The 19612-nt window shown below is 34.9% G+C and overlaps 2 protein-coding genes across 2 annotated transcripts; one reads left to right on the plus strand and one right to left on the minus strand.

Annotated features, from left to right (window-relative positions):
• Positions 1-7506: 7506 nt before the first annotated feature.
• LOC114841077 lies at positions 7507-14846 on the minus strand. Its single transcript, XM_029125945.1, has 5 exons — positions 13347-14846; positions 9568-9831; positions 9377-9503; positions 8873-9028; positions 7507-7888 (listed from the first exon to the last, which is right to left on the minus strand). Exons 1-5 carry the CDS (start codon positions 14844-14846, stop codon positions 7770-7772), a joined length of 2166 nt encoding a protein of 721 aa, XP_028981778.1. The 3' UTR covers positions 7507-7769.
• A 760-nt stretch (positions 14847-15606) lies between these two features.
• LOC107036055 (protein takeout) lies at positions 15607-19588 on the plus strand. The gene is made up of 3 exons (XM_015253776.1): positions 15607-15692; positions 15904-16150; positions 18901-19588. The coding sequence occupies exons 1-3, from the start codon at positions 15620-15622 to the stop codon at positions 19340-19342; spliced, it is 762 nt and encodes a 253-aa protein (XP_015109262.1). The 5' UTR covers positions 15607-15619; the 3' UTR covers positions 19343-19588.
• The last annotated feature ends 24 nt before the right edge of the window (positions 19589-19612 follow it).

Consider the following 19612-nt stretch of genomic DNA (forward strand, 5'->3'; position numbering starts at 1 on the left):
GATTTTATGAATTCACTAATGTCTATGGGCACAGTGTACACGAAATAATAGCGATTACCAATGTGCCGGTTTCATTGAAAATGTGAACGTTATTCACTTGCTGGTGTATATATAAAGTAAGCGCTAACTTTCTCCGTTCCGAGTTGTGTTTGGATATGTGCTTTTACCCCACCCTCTTTTTTTTTTACTCACAGATGTAATAGGGAATTTATCACGGTAGAACGCTCGGCTTTTTAACTCAGTCATGGCCGTACAAAGACCTGTGACAGCGGTGGAAACAAAAAACACAACTACATTGATAGGTAATGTTGGTTTTATGATTGTAATTGTCCGGTGTTTTATTCCGGGCATTGTCATTGGTGTCATCGGGTTACTCGTCATTGACGATGGGCTGATGGGTATTCCTGTCGTATGCTCCACGTCAATTATATGCGGAGATATAAATCTCCCTGGGTTTGGCCTTCAGATGAAAAAAAAATACCCTTTGTGATGAAATGTCATTATTGCAGTTGTCGTTTTTTTGTTCTTGGAAAAAACATGGATAAATCGGTTTTTAATTGTGATGGGATGCACCTTATTAGTGGGGAGTACAATGAATGAATCATTGTTCTGGAAGATGGGTGAATGATATTTTTTAGTATTTGGAGAATCGCAGAATTTAGGAGAAAATGTCAGGGACTTTTTAATAGGCAAGAAAGTTCTTGACAAAAAATTCTTCCCATTCTTCTCCTGAAGTTAATTATTATCGAGATAATGTCATAATTAAGATGGGAAATGTCGTACAGTTGATACCTTGCTCTACTACCGTTTAACTGTTTCTATTTTATCCTTCACTGAATGTATCAGCTTGGGCGTCAACCGCCTCTTATTTTTCCCACAATTCATCCAACTGTCTGTATTTATGGTCTTAGAATAACTCGTTCTAGCCAATATGTCTTTTATTTTTTTGAAAAACGATGGAAAAATCAATTTTTAATTAAGTATGCAATAAATGAATTATTATTCTGGAACATCAATCAATGGGATTTTTCTTCACTTTGAGAATTGAACGGTTTAGGAGAGAATGTAGGGTACCTTTTTGAAGAGATAAAAATGCTTAACAAAAAATTTCTGTTGATTTTTCTCCTAATCAACTTCAAGAGATTTATCGAGATCATTTCGTATTTCAGAGCAAAAATGTCAGCCATGCAATTGCTACATTTTTAATTGACTGTATAACACTTTCATTCATGTTTTTCCATTAGATTAATTCTATTTAAACCTTCAGTGACTGTATCTGCTATTAGGGCGTCAACCGCCTCTTAGTCGCCATGAAACCTGCAATCGAAAGTCGTCAGGTGAATCGCGTACGCTCAGAGTGCATTCGCGTCAGGATTATTTTCCTCATCTTTTTTTAATTTTTTTTTTTCAATGTGACTGGCGCGAACTTAATTAAGAGGCGCCCTAGAACAAGTATATATTTGAAGAGAAATCAGTGTTTTTGTGTAACAAAGAGAGTGATTTATCTTAAAGCAGTATAAATAAACTCTCAGTTGAGTCGTTATGTGTAACAAGGAAAAATTAATTTTAAAAGGCAAAAAAAAAGTCATTTATCGTTAATAATTTTTCACATAAATTCTGACTTTAATGAGCGTAAGAAATTGATCCATCAAATTCTTTCTTCAATTATTCTTCTAAGGGGGAACCAGGTGAAATTTGAAAGTCTTCGGTTGATGAAAATACCTATCGAGTGACTTTTGATATATCATGGGGTATCTGAAAAACTATGAAAAATGTTGTACACAACCCGTTTAACCCCGTACATCAGGCGAAAACGTCGTTTTTCATGTTTTTGGCTATGAAATTCTCCTCGCACAACAATTTCCATCGGATTAAAATTTTTTTTTTAATGTGCGTCAGATTTTAGAATAAAACGAGGTATTTTTTCGATTATCTGAACTACACAAAGTTTTTATCGTGTTCAAGTTCCACTAAAATTTTAGGAAATCTTGTCATTGAAAATTCAGAATTTCATGGAACAATCGAACAGAACTGTTAATTTCCTTTCCATTTTTCTCCGAAAATGAATAGAAAACTAAAAAATTGTGGTAAATATATTCTTGAATTTTGAGGACAGTGACATTGAATGCGATTGAGAGGGGAAAATCATGAAATTTCAGATTTCACTGAAAATTCCATGTAATTTGACACTAAATATTCATATTAGATTGGAAATTCACATAAATAAGAAATTCTTGTCTTCATGTCGCTTAAAATTCTGGAATTTTACTGAATTTTCAGTGAAAGCTAAAATTTCATTTTTTTTTTCCACTACATCAGATTCAGTGTCACTGTCCGGAAAATTGATAGTCAACTGTCCATGAAATTTCATTTTTTTTCTAACAGCGTAGATTATAGAAAAGGTATTTTTTTTTCGATTTACTCTTTTTTTTTTCGTTCTTTCATACCGTACAAGTCATTATTGTGAATATCTGTTATGTACTATTTTACTGTTCAATAACTCGGAATAATAATTTTTATACTGTCTGAAAAAAGTAAAAAAACCGAGTAAACCGAAAAAAATCAATTTTCCATGTTCCAATTCAGATAATCGAAAAAATACCTTGGCAGAGCACCTGTCCGGCAAACAGAAGATGTGGGATTATACCCCACTTGAGTTCGAGCCCGTGTGCCTCCGAATTTTTTAATTTGTGCATTGATAATTATTCAATTATTTCCCTCATATAGAGGTCCGGATAGTCGATGGATAGCATATAGCATCCCGCTTTCCAAGTAATTTATGTCTTAAAAACATCTAAGGTTAACCGTGTAGAATAGCCCAGGGGATAATACAGATGTTCAATAGACCGGTGAAAATTTCTTTGATTGTGAAAAAATACCTAGTTTTATTCTATGGAATCGAACAACCATTTTGAAAAAAAAAAAATTTTAATCGGATGAAAACTGTGGTGCGAGGAGCATTTCACAGCCAAAAATACGAAAAACGACGTTTTCGCCTGATGTACGGGATAAAATGGGTTGAGTACGAAATATTTCTTAGTTTTTTCGGTTTCTCATGATATATCAAACCTTGCTCCATAGTTATTTTCATCGACCCAAGACTTTTCAATTTCATCTGGGTCCCTCCTTGAACAATAGTGATGTTCGTTTGACTAGGATAGAATAGTTTGACACTGACGATAATTTTCATTTTGGACATAGAATTTTTCTTTATTTCTTTCTATTTTTTTGAGATCTCAGATTTTAATTTCCTCTCAAACTTCACAATGTTCATTTCTTCACAAGACTCTGTGCTATTTTTGCAATTCGAAATTATTTATTATCAGCAATACTAGACTGCCGATTGCGCACTAACTCAACCAAAATATTTCTATTCATGTTAACTTTCATTCAGAATTTGTTTCAGATTTCAATCTTCGAAATTCGCATTATCTTTATACTATTTTCCACCGTTCCGTCTGAGACGAATCCCTGATTTTTAAGTACGTGAATGATTTGAATACAAAATTCAATGTAATACAAATATGAAACAGCCCGAGTGGAAATTTTACTCAGTTAGCTTGGATCTACATTAGTTTTAGGTTCAATACTGGTCAGAATTTATTGATTAGACTTTCGGATCAGGATCTGATGAGATTCTGAATGGAGTATCTGTATTCATTGTGGCGGAGTGAATTGTGATACTATTCTGATCAGTCAAATCTCGACTAGATCCGTATCGGATCCGGTACTGTTCAGGAAGATCGAATCCTAGAATTTTGATCAGGCGTGGACCCAAATAAGCGTTACATTTCTGATCCAAAATTGATCAAAATCAGTTTTTACTGGTCAGTCTCTTATTCTATCCTAATTTGAATTTCCACTCGCGAGAGATTAAAAAAATATGAATTGTTTTGAGAACAAAATGGGTTTGTGATTCATTGTAGACCACAATGTCCTTATGAACCTACCCCAATTGAGTCGTTTTTTGTTGTTATAAAGCCCAATTAATCGTAATCCTAAACCTCGCTTCACTCGGTTCGATCGCGATTTTTGGGCCCAACGACAAAATAATACATTATTTCATCAATGTGATTTAGTTCTCGCCGTCGGCTCAACACATTCATCAGAAAATATTTTGTGAACCTTATGATGAAAATGAAAATATTCATCACTGATAATTTTTTATATGAAATGTAATTTTTTCGTTCATATTCTTATTAACAGCAATCTCTCGTTTGACTAGGGTGTTTTCAGGAGGGCAAAGCTGTTCATTTAAAAGTATTTCCTTCTCGATAGGATAGCCAGGACTGAACTAAAGCGGCGCTGCCACATGTCCATAACACGCAATTTTGAGGCACCCAAAAACAAATTATTCACAACAAAAGTTCAAGACTGTTGATAATTTTCATATTACACACAGAATTTTCATTTATTTCTTCTAGATTTTTCAACTTTGCAAAAGTAATGTTCTCATAAGACCCTGTATTATTTGTCACTTCTGAATTTATTATTATCAATAATACTAAATTGTCTATTGAGCACAAATTCCGTCTAAATGGCTTTTCACATTAACTTTCATATGAAATTCATTTCAGAGTTTAATCTTTTACAAGTCATACCTATTGTAATGAAAAAAATTTGTTCATTGAAAATATGACGCGATTGAAGGTTGCAATTGCTGTCATTGGGAGAGAAGACGAATTTTATCGTAAATAAAAAAGACGACCTGTTTAGCCCCACTTATTTTCGAGCTATGAAAAAAATTAATTCCATCAAATGAAAAATTCTTCATCCGTATCTGAAGAACTACTGATCCGAAATTAATAGTTTTTTTCCCGCAATTTAATCAGTAGAAAATTTTCATGGTCTTCTCAATGACACCACTGGCAACCTCCAATCTTGGCAAGTTCTCCAACAACAAAAAATTGTCCCTGAATTGAGAGCAATTTTCCATTCATTTTCAGTGGCAACAAAATTATCAAAGCGAAACAATTACATAATTGAATAATTGACGAATATTTATCTGGACTATAAAAAAATTGAAATCTTCTGTCATAATCGTTGAACTCGTGGCGTTGATGCCATAATGCTTTTCCTGTCTTCTTACGTAATTTTCGGCTTTACAGTTAGTCTGTAGTCTTCGATATTTCGACGTATACAAGGTGCAATCACTTGTTGCAGCGCAAACCAGTTGCTTTCGATAATCGAATCCGATTTCAAATTTATGCGTTAATACTTTCTTTGATGGCATTTCGAATGTACAACGAGTACAGGAACTTCCGCGGATAAATATACTGAGTGAACAACTCAATCAAATTCCGTCAAAGTTGTATGAACAGACTATAGTCAAGTGGCTATATAACTTGAACGGCAGTTTCCACAAAGTAGAAAATTTCAATATAATTTTTTTTTGAGTGATCCGATCATTTTCGAAAAATGAAATTTTTACATTCTTCATAACGATGTTATACAGAATGTATAAATTTGCATTTTTCACAATAATCATTTTCACCATAGAAAAAAATTGTATGGTGAGGAAAGGTGAATAAAAATTCCTCAGAAAATCGTGGCAAATTTTACTGTACACAGAGAGAAATTTTTGATAAAAATTATCCTACCGTTCTATAAAAGTTTATCATGAGTCTCCTCATTTCTATTTCGAAATTTAGGAAAAATTAATATATGATGATCAAATTTGATTCTACGTTCTGAGATAATAAATTTTACCCTTCCAGTCCAATAATTTTTATGTAGATAACAACGAAAATTCTAGAGCGGTTGGTAAATTTTACCAATTTGAAGTGAGGCAACGATGACTCATGATACGCTTTTATAGAACGGTAGGATAATTTTTATCAAAAATTTCTCTCCATGTACGAAAGGTAATGATGGAGCAAAATGTAATTCGATGAAAAAAAAAAATCTGTTCGTGGAGGATATCTTACGATTCGTCCGGTAAAAAAAATACATCTATGGATGCAAAAATTATTCTCCTGTACAGTAAAATTCTCCACACCAATTATTTCTTTTCGTGCACCCATGTGAGGGGCATGGGGACGGACGGAAGTGAAATTTTACCGAACGCATTCAGTAAATAATCATTCTCCAACACAGAAAAATCATACGCAATATTGTGGAGTTTTTCACGTTCACTGGGATTTTTCATTGAATGCGGGGTAAATTTTACGCTTTCAGTAAATTTTCCCGGACCAACGGAGAAATATTCACTATTCGTTTCGCCCTTTCCCCCGATATAGGGTGAAAAAATACTGAAAATCGTGTTCGCTTCAAAATTGCTTGACTTGTTCGGTAATATTTCTCTAACTTTTGCTCCGTGTGGATTGTACTCTTTTGACTCTGATGGCAACTATCGTCCAAGCTACATGGCCACTCAAGTTGTAGAGTATTACGCGGAAAATAATTTTTAAGTATTAAAAAAATAATTTATCGTTGATAATTTTTTAATGAATTTTAACTTTGATGAATGTATGAAATTAATCCATCATATTCTTTTTAAATTATTTTTCTTAAACAGTAGTCCTTTGTTGGATCCAGGTGTTTCACTCAATGGCAACGCTGCACATTTGAAATTATTTCCCTCTCAATGTAATGGCTAGCGCTCAACCAATGCAACGTTGTCATGTTGCCACCCAGACACATGGATTATTTATAATAAAAGTTTGAGGCAGTCAATAATTATCATATTGGGCATACAATTTTTATTAATTTTTTCTGTTTGTTCAAGTTTTTTCGTAGATTATATATTCTTTATCCTTAAAAATATAAATTTCTCGTAAGACTTATAAATTAATTATTATCAATAATATTTCACTGTCGAATGAGCGCGAATTTCATATAAATGTCGCTGTTTTCATTAACTTCCAGTTATTTCACATTCAATCTTTGAAAGTCCAGCTGTGTTAACACTATTTCGATTGATCCTTTAAAGTAGTATGGTCACGGATCGATTTCCAAGAATAAAATATGAAATAATTTTTTTATGAAAGTTAATATCAATAAAAACCTCCTTGTGCAATTTGTGGTACATTGATCGTTTAGTATGGTTGATAAGAATTAATGAAAAACTAGATTTTAACACAGAGTCTTATGGGCAAATCACATTTTTGAGTGGTTTTTATGATGAATCCAAGATTAAATTATAAAAAAAATACCAAAAAATGGGGAAAAAAAATTTACGATCATCGACGGAAATTATTGACCGTTTGGGACTTTAGTTATAAATAATTTCTGCGCCTCGGTGTTCGGAAATTGCGTGTCGAGTAGATGCGGCAACGACGCGTTAGTGGAGTGGGGACAAGCGGGCATTTCAAATCTTGTTTTCCCTACGCTGTTACAGCGTTGCAATACATAAAACGACGCTAGTCAAAGGAGGTAAATAATTTGACTAATAAGTGACAAATAATAAAAAAAATCGATTAATTCTTATATTCATAAATTTTATCATTCACAAAGAGAATTTTCAATTATAAATCATAAATTTTTGATTAATTTTTTTAGATTTTCTTGACGGACACTCAACGATCACTTTGGAGAGTGACCATACTACTTTAACAATTATTCAGCTTCCACGAAATTGAAAGAGGATATACAAATCCATAAAATACATATTTTAATTTCCTCATTAGTTGTGATAAAAAGAAAATATATGAGTAAATATGTGAATTATTTCAGAATAATTAGAATGTGTATTTAAATAACTCAGTTTAGAATAAATAAATAAATAGCTAAAAAAATAAAAATACGAATGAAGTGATTGATGCATGAAATTACTGCGGTAATTCCCTATACAATTTATAAATAATCGAATCCGAAGTTTTATCACTAAGTGCCTTGGTAGCCAAGTCATCAGCCAGCATGGCTGCAACAGCCTCGGCAGCGACTAAACCTGCAAAGTAAATTCGACATGCTGTAATCAACAAATAATGATTCCTTCGAATTTGCAAAACGAGATATCATAATAGCATGTGTCATAATCTCAAACTCGTCCCGTCGATTCCATAATGGCTTATGTAACTTTCGTACGTTGTGTGACACAAGTATACAGTACAGCACATGATCGATAGTTCAATAATTTAGAAGTGAAATGGTGAAGCAAGATAACTCAATCATTTCACTCAGAAATTACTTCCCTTATTGTAAAATATCTTAAAATCTAGCGCAATTGAGCTCTCAATTTCTTTTATCAAACAGATTCTACGAAAATGCATGGTGTCCCAAGATGATTTGTACGGCTAAATAACTAGTTAAAAACTAGTTTAACGCGAAAATGTTTCAGACCAAAGTGATAGCGCTTCAAGGGGGAAAAATAATGAGAAGCATATTTTGAGCAATTTTATGTTTCCATGTTACAAGCATAAGTTAATTTTTTTTAAATGGCACTAACAATTTTCGTCTTACAAAAGTTGTTGTACTCGGTCAGACGAATACAATGGTATCACACATTAAGTATTTTTTTATGTTTTTGGGCTAATATTACAAAAAAATGAATAAGTTGTACTGTGATCTATCATATCGGGCACTAATTGCCCCATTTTTATTTGAAGGTCCATTGTTGTAATCGTCTCACCGAGTACAACAACTTTTGTAAGACGAAAATTGTTGGTCCTATTTAAAAAAATGAACTTATGCTTGTAGCATAGAAACATAAACACTTATGCTCGAAATATGCTTCTCATTATTTTTCCCCCTTAAAGCCCTATAACTTTCGTCTGAAATATTTTCGCATTCAACTACTTTTTAGCTAGTTATTTAATCGTATAAAACATCTTAGGACACCCTGTTTATCAATTTCTCTTAGTTTCAACCATTCTGCAAAAAATCGTATCGAATTAAAAACATTAATTGGTAATTTTTGATAATAGAGATATACCTTGATTCAAGATCTCCTCTACAGGTCCTTTGTCATCCATTCCCTCAAGATCAAGGTTCTTATCAGCAGCTTCGAGTTTCGCTCTAGCAGCTCTCACAATCATCGTATTGTCCCCGGTCTTCTTCAATTCGACCGTAAAATCACCAACGAGTTCAGCTAATCGAAGAAAGACGAAAATTTAATATTTCCTTCTATTGCACAATGTGCCAAAGGTGGAGGTGTTTAAAGAAAATCCGTATATTTTAATTTCTTGGGGCAGAAAAAAATTAACACTCAAATGGACACAGTAATTCTTGCAAATTTATTTTCGATGAGAATCAGTTGGGTGAGAATTTCGATTCAAATTTTTATGAAATTGTTTGAGACTATTCCGGGAAAAATGAACGCTAAATGGGAATACATGAAAAGTAGATATTCATTTTTACTTGTCACCCTGTAATTCAAGATCCATGAAAATCTTAAATCGTTTTGCAAGAAAATGATAAAAAAATTGACATCACTCACTAAAGTTTCCATCCAGTCGACCGTCCCCTCGTAAAACCTGCTCTCCAACTTTTCCCATCAAAACATATCCTGCCTTAACACGCATCGAGGGCACGCGTATCTTCACCACCAGGTGCATAATATCATCCTGCGAGACAAAATAAATGTAAACACCCAGTAGTCTCCTAATTATTCAAAATTACATGTCTTACATCATCATCCTCTTCCTCGTGCGCTCGTTTCAATCTTCTACTTTCGATTGCACTGGAATTATTATTATCGTCACTTGGGTAGTGGTAAATTATCTCCAGTCCCTCCTCGAAGTATCCCTCCTTTTCTTGATGACTCTTGGCGTATCTTATTAAATCCTCGATTCTTCGCGTCTCCTCGGCGAGTCTAATTCGATCGTTTTTCTTCAGTAATGACTCACCTTCGGTGAAGTTGTGGATTATGAATCTTCTGTGGTTTTCCAGATCCTGCACATTAAGAAATCAATCCCATTAATCACTCTTTTTTTTACTTCCATTACGTTGGTAATGAAATTTTTATTCCCCAGATGGATTTTCCGTCTTTTACGAATTCTCGGAAAAATATCCTCGAAGGAAAAAAACAGAAATAATTGAAAAATTTTGGAACTTTGTTTTGCTTTACTCATTCGATCGTAATATCATTCGGTATAAATTGTTAGAAGATTACTCCTGAAATTACAAGTAAAAAATCTTGATATTTTTAACAATCGCTCATTCACACAAAATTTTTACATATTTTATTATTGAAACGTCAGTTGAATTGCGGAGAATTCAATGGAATTGCATTTTTCAGGTCTACACGATAATGAAAATTATTAAATACTTTGAAAATTCAAACAACTATTTCCCCAAATTTCCAATCCACTGAAAATTCAGTTGGATGTGATGTTCAATTTCCGCAATGAATTTGAAAATTCTAGATGTCATTGAAAGATCAGGGATAGTCTAACATGGAAAACCCAATGATCCTGAATTTCCAACTTGAATGAGGGATTCCATGAACAATTTGATCTTAAATTGAACTCAAATTCACAACATTGAGAATTCAAGTGCAACTATTGCTTAATTTTCAAAAAATTTCTAACAGTGTACGGCGGTCTTAATGAATTATTTGTTATGGTGATTTTGCCATACTACTGGTTTCAGTTTAAATTTTTGGTTAAAAATAAATTAATTTGTTTCTTTTTAATTAGTATATTATTTGAGGATGAAAGCGAGTGTGATTTCCTTTTTATTATCTGCGCGATCGGCCGCGCGTGCTGCCCACGCGCCTTCTCACCTCCTCACGTAGTGGCGCTTTGGTTTCAGTCTTACGCTTACGCTTATTCGAGATTTTCGAGATCGATTTCCTTTCTCCTTTTTACGACAGGATTATTTTTTGAAAAAGAGAGACATGTAATATCGAGATGTCTTGACTTTTTTGTTCAAGTTTTCGTTGGTTTTTGTCGAATTTGCACGGAGAGAAATTTTTGATAAAAATTAATCTATCGTTCTATAAAAGTGTATCATGACTCATCGTTTCCTCATTTCTATTCCGAAATTTAGTAAAAGTTAATATATGATGATCAAATTTTATTCTACGTTAGAGAAATTTTATCCTGATAAAAATAAAAATTACCGCGTTGGTAGAGTAAAAATTACTGTACCACTAGGGTAAAATTTACCAACCGTTCTAGAATTTTCGTTATTATCTACATAAAAATTATTGAATTAAAAGGGTAAAATTTATTATGCGTCAGGATAAAATTTCTCTAACGTAGAATAAAATTTGATCATCAAATATTAATTTTTACTAAATTTTGGGATAGAAATGAGGAAACGATGAATCATGATGCACTTTTATAGAACGGTAGGATAATTTTTCTCAAAAATTTCTCTCCGTGTGGTGTTTAAAAATATTAACGTATTTTTGAGGGAGATTTTAGCAGTGCTATTTCCCTCATTTCCTCCGGAGAAGAAATTCCTTAGAATCAATTACGTTTTATGAACTAACCACAATTCGATACACCTAAAAAAACAAGCTTTATTTTGAGACTTATGATTTTAAATTGATACTTTTGAAAGCCTCTACTTGGGATTTTTTAACCCTTAAAAAACATGGGGATACGTTCGCAATAGATGATGAATAAATGAATTTTGAATTTCACAAATTTTCTTTTGAATCCATCTTTTCGCCTCAACCTGCCATTTTTTTGTTCATGGAAATTAGATAATGCATGATTACAATGTTCAATTACTAAAAACAATGAATTTTTAGTCGTACTCTAGAGACGCGAAAAATTTATGAAATGAGGGAATCCCTGCTGAACGATACGCAACCTATAGGGCGCCACTGTGGAGCCAGTGAGATACTAGAAAAGCGCGACCACTTAAGGAAGGGGTAACGGAACCGACCACAAAAAGACGTTTACCAAAAACAAGTTTTCTTGGATTCTATGCAATGAGAATCAATGAAACTTTTTCCCCGTATTGAAAGTAGTGGAACGCATCACTCTCTTCTCATACTTTTCTTATTTATGCACAAAAAAATTGCAAATTATTTAACGGCAAGGACCAGAGTAAGGGCGACGCCATTTTATTTGTAGGAATCTGCCAAGTCATGGTAGAAAAATCGATTTTTTGTAGATTTTTCTTAGCCGATGGCTATTTTCATGAGAAGAGAGCGATCGAGTGAGGTCCAAGACAGAGATTTTGCGTACAAAAACGTACTTTTGTTGCGTAATTTTCGTAAAAAATTGTTTATGATGATTGGGTGGTATCCAGGAGGTAACACGTCCTTTACAGGGCACCAATTGTAAGAGGGAAGTACTTTTACGAGTCAGAAGATGATGTAGAATGTTTCCATACCATTATTATTTATTTATATCCATTTATTTATATTTTATGGGCATTTGTACTTTTCGCGTACAAAATAAAAAAAACCACGGGAACCTGCAATACCGATAGGGGGGGCCGCTAACCTCTACGTGCTACGGGTTCCGTTACCCCTTAAGAGGCAATGGAACTTACCATCAGAGTAGACATTGGATTCCAATTTCGTTTTTTCGTCGTCAGATGAGTATTTAGCAAAATCCAAATTCTTACATCTTCAATAATCTTCGTATCTGATGCGTAAGAATTTGGGTTTTGCTGAATAGTCGTCTGACGACGAATAAACTTGGAATGCGATTTCTACTTTGATGGTAAGTTCCATAATCATAAATAAAAAAAAATGATAAGTTCCACTGCCGCTTAAGGATTAATGTCTCAAATTAAAAGTGTCAAAAGTCTCAAATAAATGCTTGCAAAACTCAAGTAAAGAAAAATTTCAAGTTTTGTTCAGAAAGTCTTAATTTCCGGCATTCAAAAGTCTCAATTTGAACCTATGAAAGTGTAATATTGGGACCTTCGAAAGTCTCAATTTCAGACTTTCAGAAGGCTTAAACTGAGATCTACAAGTCTCAAATGGAGACTGTTGAAACTTACACGTTAAAGCGTTCAGGCTTCAAATTAAGACTTTTAAAAATCTTATTTTGAGTCCTTTAACCCTAGTCTGGTCACCAAACGCGACCCTGCGACTTGGTCACCTCCGCGGGGATTCGCCACCGTGTTATTTAGGCTTTAGCGTTGCCGAATCCACTCTACACTGGCCACGCGCGTTTAGCGAGTTTCTGGCAACGTCGCGTCAAGGGCCATTTCATTTAACATGGGAAAAAATAATTCATCTGTCTGAAATGATTTGTTTTCTTTAGGAATTGTGGGAAATATATTGTTCTAAAAACTACTATAATTTTTTAGACACTTCAATTGACAAAGTCAATTTTTTTTTAATTTTTCCGGTTAGCCAGTCAATTGTAATTAAAGAAAAACGACGCGCGGCGGGTTTTCCTCATCGGGCGACCAATCTACGGTTAAAATCTGAAAATGTTTTTTTTTCGGTGTACATGAAGAGAATATTTGAATAATTAGAGAATGATAATTACCCTTACGGCATCTTCGAAACTGTAAACAGTCATATCTCTCGTACTATCAATCCTCAAATTTCCGAAATGTCTCATCCTATTCTTCTCATTCTTATTGTTACGATTATTATTATCCACATAAATGATGTCAATATACCCTGGTTGATTCTCCAACCTCTCGGAGAACTGCTGATTCTTATCTTCAGCCACAGGTCCATTTCGACCATTATCATCTGGGACTCTGGCATAAACACCATTATTGGGACCTGGATATCTGACTCGCGCTCTATTTCCCTCCCCAGCTCTGAACCTTGCCCTTGTCTCAAATGTCATCGATTCAGCACCGAAATTCTCCTTTCGTCTGTCAGCAAATCCTTGTGAATTGAATTGTGCTGAGTCTGAGTTCGCGGGTCTTCGATATATGCAGCCGAATTGAGATTCTGCGCAATCCCGATCATCAGTTTCATCAGTTTGTCGGTTTTGATTGGAATAACGTGATGGATTCACTTTAGAAGTTTTAACTCCAGCATGTTGATTAGATGACTGATCTTCATATCTTTGTTGACTGTTCTGGAGTCTTGAATATTGTCCTTGATTACGAGTTGCTTCAGCATATTCTCTCTGATTGTCCGGAGTCGAAGAAAGTTTCTGGTAATATCTGGTTTCTTCAGTATATTGTCTCTGTGGCTGGCTTTCCGAACTCACTGAAATACGCTGACTACTTCGATATGGTTGGCTTATCTGAGACTGTTGATAACGTCCCTGATTCTCTTGGCTCTGGTCATATTGCTGAGAAGATGAAGATCTCAGATTCTCAAACTGAGGGCTCCCATTTCGGTTATAAACCGATTCTCTTTGATTTTGATAATTTTGACTGAACCTGTGTCTCTGATTCTGATTCTCATAAGTCCCCGAAGGATAATATACCGGGATTGACTGATAATTACGACGTCCTTGAATCGGAGCTCGAGATTCGTCGGCGTAAATACGAATCCGTGAAAACTGTTGTTGATTGTTCTGGTTATCATCTCCATTAACTCTTCTAAAGTCATTTCCCTTGAATCTATCAAAGTCACTTCGTCGACGAGCTTCACTCCCCTCGATCGATTTAACTTTCAATTCCTCAGAGTCTGGGGTCTTTGGCTCCTTGACAACTGTGTGGAACCGGTATCTGATGGCGTCCAATTTCCCAGCGTCAGAGTAGCTGACGTAGCCCGCCTCATACTCACTCAAATTACTCTTCATTCGTCCTCTGCCAATCTGCACACTCTCGATGGTGGATTCGTTCAACCCCGTGACCTCCACGTCACTCAGGATCATTCGGTAACGAATGTTACCTTGAGATTGATCGACCTTCACCAGTGGCACGAGGAGAGGATCCAGAGGGCCGATTTCTGATAAACTTCCGTTCAACAATTTTGACCAGAGGATTTGGGACGCGTCCAGGAGATCGTCACCACCTGAGACATTTGAAGCTGTCAAGATGCATAGGAGTAAGATCTTGATAAAAATTGCCTCCATTTTTTCTTGTTTTACGATGCTACAGATTTTTTAAAGATCTGAGATCATAGCCAAATTAGTATCTTTCTCTATTTTCTCTAAACTCCCAAATAACAAGTGGCTGGTAGATTATCACGAGGATGATCACTATGATAATCAGAATAGTCAGTGAAAATGAAACCACAATACACATGAAATTAATTCACATTTTATTCAAGCGGGATCAAATAAAATTGGTTGTTTCGTTTGTAGGCGAGTGAAATGAACTGAGTAACGCAATCTGGATGCATCGGGGCTTTTTATAGTTGAATTAATAGTGAAGCCGTACGCAAAAAGGATATATAAACTGGGCCATGGACCGCAGTATTGTTGGTAGTTTGAGAATAATGTCCATCTCAAGTGACTGCCATGAATTTTTCAAATCATTTATGGACGTGTATGGGGGGCAAGGTTCGTTGGTGACATTGAGGCCAGGTTGATGCCACTTGATCGCATGATCATTGAGGATAAAATTCCTTCAACTAGATTGCTAATTTCAGGTGACGGCTCCAGTTTTGATGAATTAAATATTGATGAATCGTTATTGTTTCAATCCGTTGGTTGAATTACTCAAAGTAGTTTAAAAATTGTGAAATTATGAGACGATTACCAAAGTTGTTTTGTAAATATCAGCGGATTTTTTTGTGACACATGGAACAAACATTTGCATCAGCGAATTTTGTATTCGTTATTGAGCTCTTTTGAAATTTTCAATAAAGAAGATTTAGTACATTCACTGTCACAACGCAGTCAACATGTATCGGATTATCTTCCCACTTTTTCTATTTGAAGTTGTGTTAATTGAAAACGGTTGGACGGAAGAAATACGTGAGTAATTCGATTATAAAAATATTATATAATAGGAGATTTTTGTAATCTGAGTGACGTGTTATGCAGTCTCGTACTGTAAATGGTTCGCATGGTATGAGTCACAGATACAGCTGCTCTAGATGCAGGAATCTAGGCGATTCTATTTGTAGCTTAAGGATTTGCAATTAAATTGTGTACTTGACTAATTTGGAACACTTTATTACATTAGAGATACCATCAGTGTTGAAGATATGTAATAGAAGCAATCCACATTTGAACGAGTGCATCAAATACAGTGTGGATTCCCTTAAGCCCTATCTCAAGAGTGGAATACCTGAATTCAATATTCCACCTTGTGAGCCACTTCATGTGCCTCAGGTGGAAATCAAGCAGGATGCTGGACCTGTGTCAATTAGCTCTAATTACTCCAATATTAAAATTGCTGGGGGATCAGATTTCAATCTGAAAAGTGTTAAGTAAGTTGTGAGAATTCATTAAAAAGTGGTTTATTTAAATTCATGTGTGTCCTTGAAAAATGACATTTTTTAATGTTCACTAAAACAGTTTGTTTTATCCATTAATAGCATCAAACACGTGGTGAATATTAGTGACAATTTGAAAATTTCAGAACTTATATTATAGATACCGAGAAATGAAATCAACAAAATCAATCTTGCACACGGTCTCTTGTAGAGCTTCGGGACACCGTTGATTTTCAGACATGTGCCGACACTCGCGTTTTAATGCGTAATTCTTGTTTTAAATAATAAAATATGATCATTGAACGTCAAGTAAACAATTTTCAATTAATTTTAGGCATTGCAATTATTTGTTAGTAACAATTAAATTATTCAAATCGCCATAACACCCAAAGTATGAAGAATAGACGACAATTTAAAATTATGAAATATCTAGAATTTAATCCCTCACGTACGGCGTCGATATCATGTATCGACCCGTAAGCTTGTCGTATCGGCCGGGATCAATGCATGGTATCGATCCTTTCCGTCAATAGTAAAAAATCATTTTCTCGAATTCTAAGAGACATATTGAAATTTGGAAAAGATATTTGGAAAGTCAACAGAATTGTCTCTGCAGTGAACTATTTTATTTTTTTTCAATGCATTTATAATATTTTTTTCTATGAACAAAAGTTGTAGATGAAAATTGTACGTCGGACCGATTCAATCATATTAAATGATCTCGTTTATCGACAAAATTTCCTCCAAAAATTTTGAAATGTTTACTGAAAATACTTTAACGATTCTTCTATCGAATGGCACAAGTTAAATTTCGATTTGTCGAATAATTTGTTTGTTATAAATAAATTTAGCATGTTCGAAGATCTCGATAACCAATTGTTGGCAAACATTGAAATTGGTGTCAAAAATTAGAAAATTATGGGGAAAAAATAGTTCTTAGGGAGTTTATTTCAAAGTTCAATGCAGCCAATGCATTTGATTTCTATTTTTTTCGTTCAACTGTTTCCAAGTTATCGCGCATTGAATAACGGAGTTGACGCGGCTTAAGTCTCGCGGCCGTTGGGACAAGCCGCATGATATGGACGCCGCACGTGAGGGGTTAATAAGGAATGATATTTGTCTATTATCAATTTTACGTATCTCTCGTAGATTCCGAGATATGAGCAATAAACTAATTACGCGACCCGACGTAGCGCTCTCTAGTCCATACGCAATACCCCCTTCTCGTGTGCACTAAAAGGGCGGAAGAATATCATCGTTTTTTCTTATGTTGTTTGGCTTCAACAAACCGAATCTGTTGATATTTTTTCTCTCCGACCGTGTATCTGAAAGTTATTAACAATCCCATTGTTTAAACCGAGTTCACGGGACAGCTATGAGAGATGAAGAAAAATACTTCGAATAAAAGATCTTGCTTTCGTTGAGTTAAACATATTTCATCTGATGGATTTTTTTCTTATTCAAATTATTCAGCGAAATATTGAGGGTCAAACGAATCGTTCCGTTTGTCGACGCGGGGCAGGGTGGGACGTCGCGGGGTACTGTGCCCCATGCATTTCCACGGGGAATTTGAATCCCGGATATCTCGAAAAATAATCGAGATACGAGAGAAATCGATAAAAGCAAATATGTTCAGTTTTACAAAAGGAACATCTTTTGTTGGAACTATTTTCTTGTATCTCTAATAAGTTTCAAGAAAACTCGGTTTAAACAATAGAATTGTCAACAACTTTTGGATGCACAGTCTCAGATAAAAAACACTGACAAATTTGGTTTCTTCAAGGCAAACAACATGAGAAAACACAGTGATATTCTTCCGCCCTTTTAGTGCACACGGGAAGGGGGTATTGCGTATGGACTACTCTGCTTGCGGTGCGCGGTGGGTTTCAGAGCGCTGTGTTGGGTCACGCAATTCCTTCCTTGCTCATATCCCGAAATCTGAAGGAGATATGTGAAATTGACAAAATACAAAAATTATTCCTTATCAAATTCTAAATGATTCGTGATGCGAAAATTTTCGTATATCTTACATAGTTTGGGCGCTGGGGCAATTTGAACGATTAAATTGTTGATAATTAATAGTTGCAATGCCTAATATTAATTGGAAATTGTTTACTGGACGTTCCGTGATCATATTTCATTGTTCAAAAAAAGCATTGCCCATTGCAATGCAAGTGGTTGGTCCATCAATTTAGAAGCGCTTTTTGGGGGCATCCCGCAGTTCTATTATAGAGGTGTGACTTTAGTGAAACTTCCACCCCCCTCCCCCCCCCCTCCTAGGGGATCAAAAAGATATGGTAATATAGTGAATGGTGTGTTCAAGGCGAAGGTGCCAAAAAATACTGGGGTACAGCGTTGAATAAGAGAGATATTCGAACCCTCCGCACCCATTTATAGTCCAGACGGGGACATGAAAAACTGAAATTAATGTGAACAGTTGAAACTTGGTTTTCGATGTGCTGCAAACGAAATTTTATTTAAAATTCAATGCAAATACTCTTGAAAATCAGAATTTTTTCATCTAATCTTGGGGATTATCGTCACTAAAAATTATTGCCAATTTTAAAACCAAAAGTCTCGAAAAATTACGGATAATTCCCGAAAAACTAAAACATTTTCTTCTTTTTTTTTTGTAAAGAATTTCTTCCAATATTTGTCTCTGAATCTGATAGATCTCGGGATATCAAAAATTTATATCTATTCAAAATTGCTTCTTGACGTTTTAAATTATTTAATAATTCTAGGATTGATGCCGATAATGATCGAATTCGTCTGAAACTCTACATTCCGCGTTTGACAATGACATCCAACTACAACATGTCAGGAAAAATTCTGATGCTACCAATCACAGGTCACGGACAAGCACGCGGAAATTTCTCCGATATCGACGCAATCGTCACAATTCAGGGTGAACGTTATCAAGGCAGCAACACCACACAGATATATTTCAGAGTTCTAGACTGCTATTGTGATTTTGAAGTTGGCCACGCTAGCCTGTATCTTGAGAATCTCTTCAATGGTGATGAGACCCTTGCTGACACCATGAATCTGTTTCTCAATGACAATTGGAGAGCAGTGGCTGCTGAGATTAAACCAGCACTCGAAGACACTGTCGGCAGAATGTTTAAAAATTTCTCAAACAAAATTTACTCCAAATACCCACTCGATCAGCTTCTACCCCCCTAATTGATGTCAACCAATCGAAATGGAGTTCCACACTAAGAGAAAAGTCGACATAATATCACAAAAATCATTTCTTGAGCGAAAAACATCGCGTACATATTTGGAGGAGGAAGTTAGTGAATGATTTTTTTTTTCGAAATGAGATAATATTCCTTCAAAGATAAGAATAGTTTCGTACTCAACGCGATTGAGCGTAAGCGACGGTTATATTTTGGTAATATCTGCAGGTTTTCCTCTGCATAAACTCTCTATTAATTCAATATGAAAGTCTCT

Source organism: Diachasma alloeum, unplaced genomic scaffold (assembly GCF_001412515.2).
Source record: "Diachasma alloeum isolate Michigan unplaced genomic scaffold, Dall2.0 Dall_scaffold_00203, whole genome shotgun sequence".
NCBI classification, from domain to species: Eukaryota; Metazoa; Arthropoda; class Insecta; order Hymenoptera; family Braconidae; genus Diachasma; species Diachasma alloeum.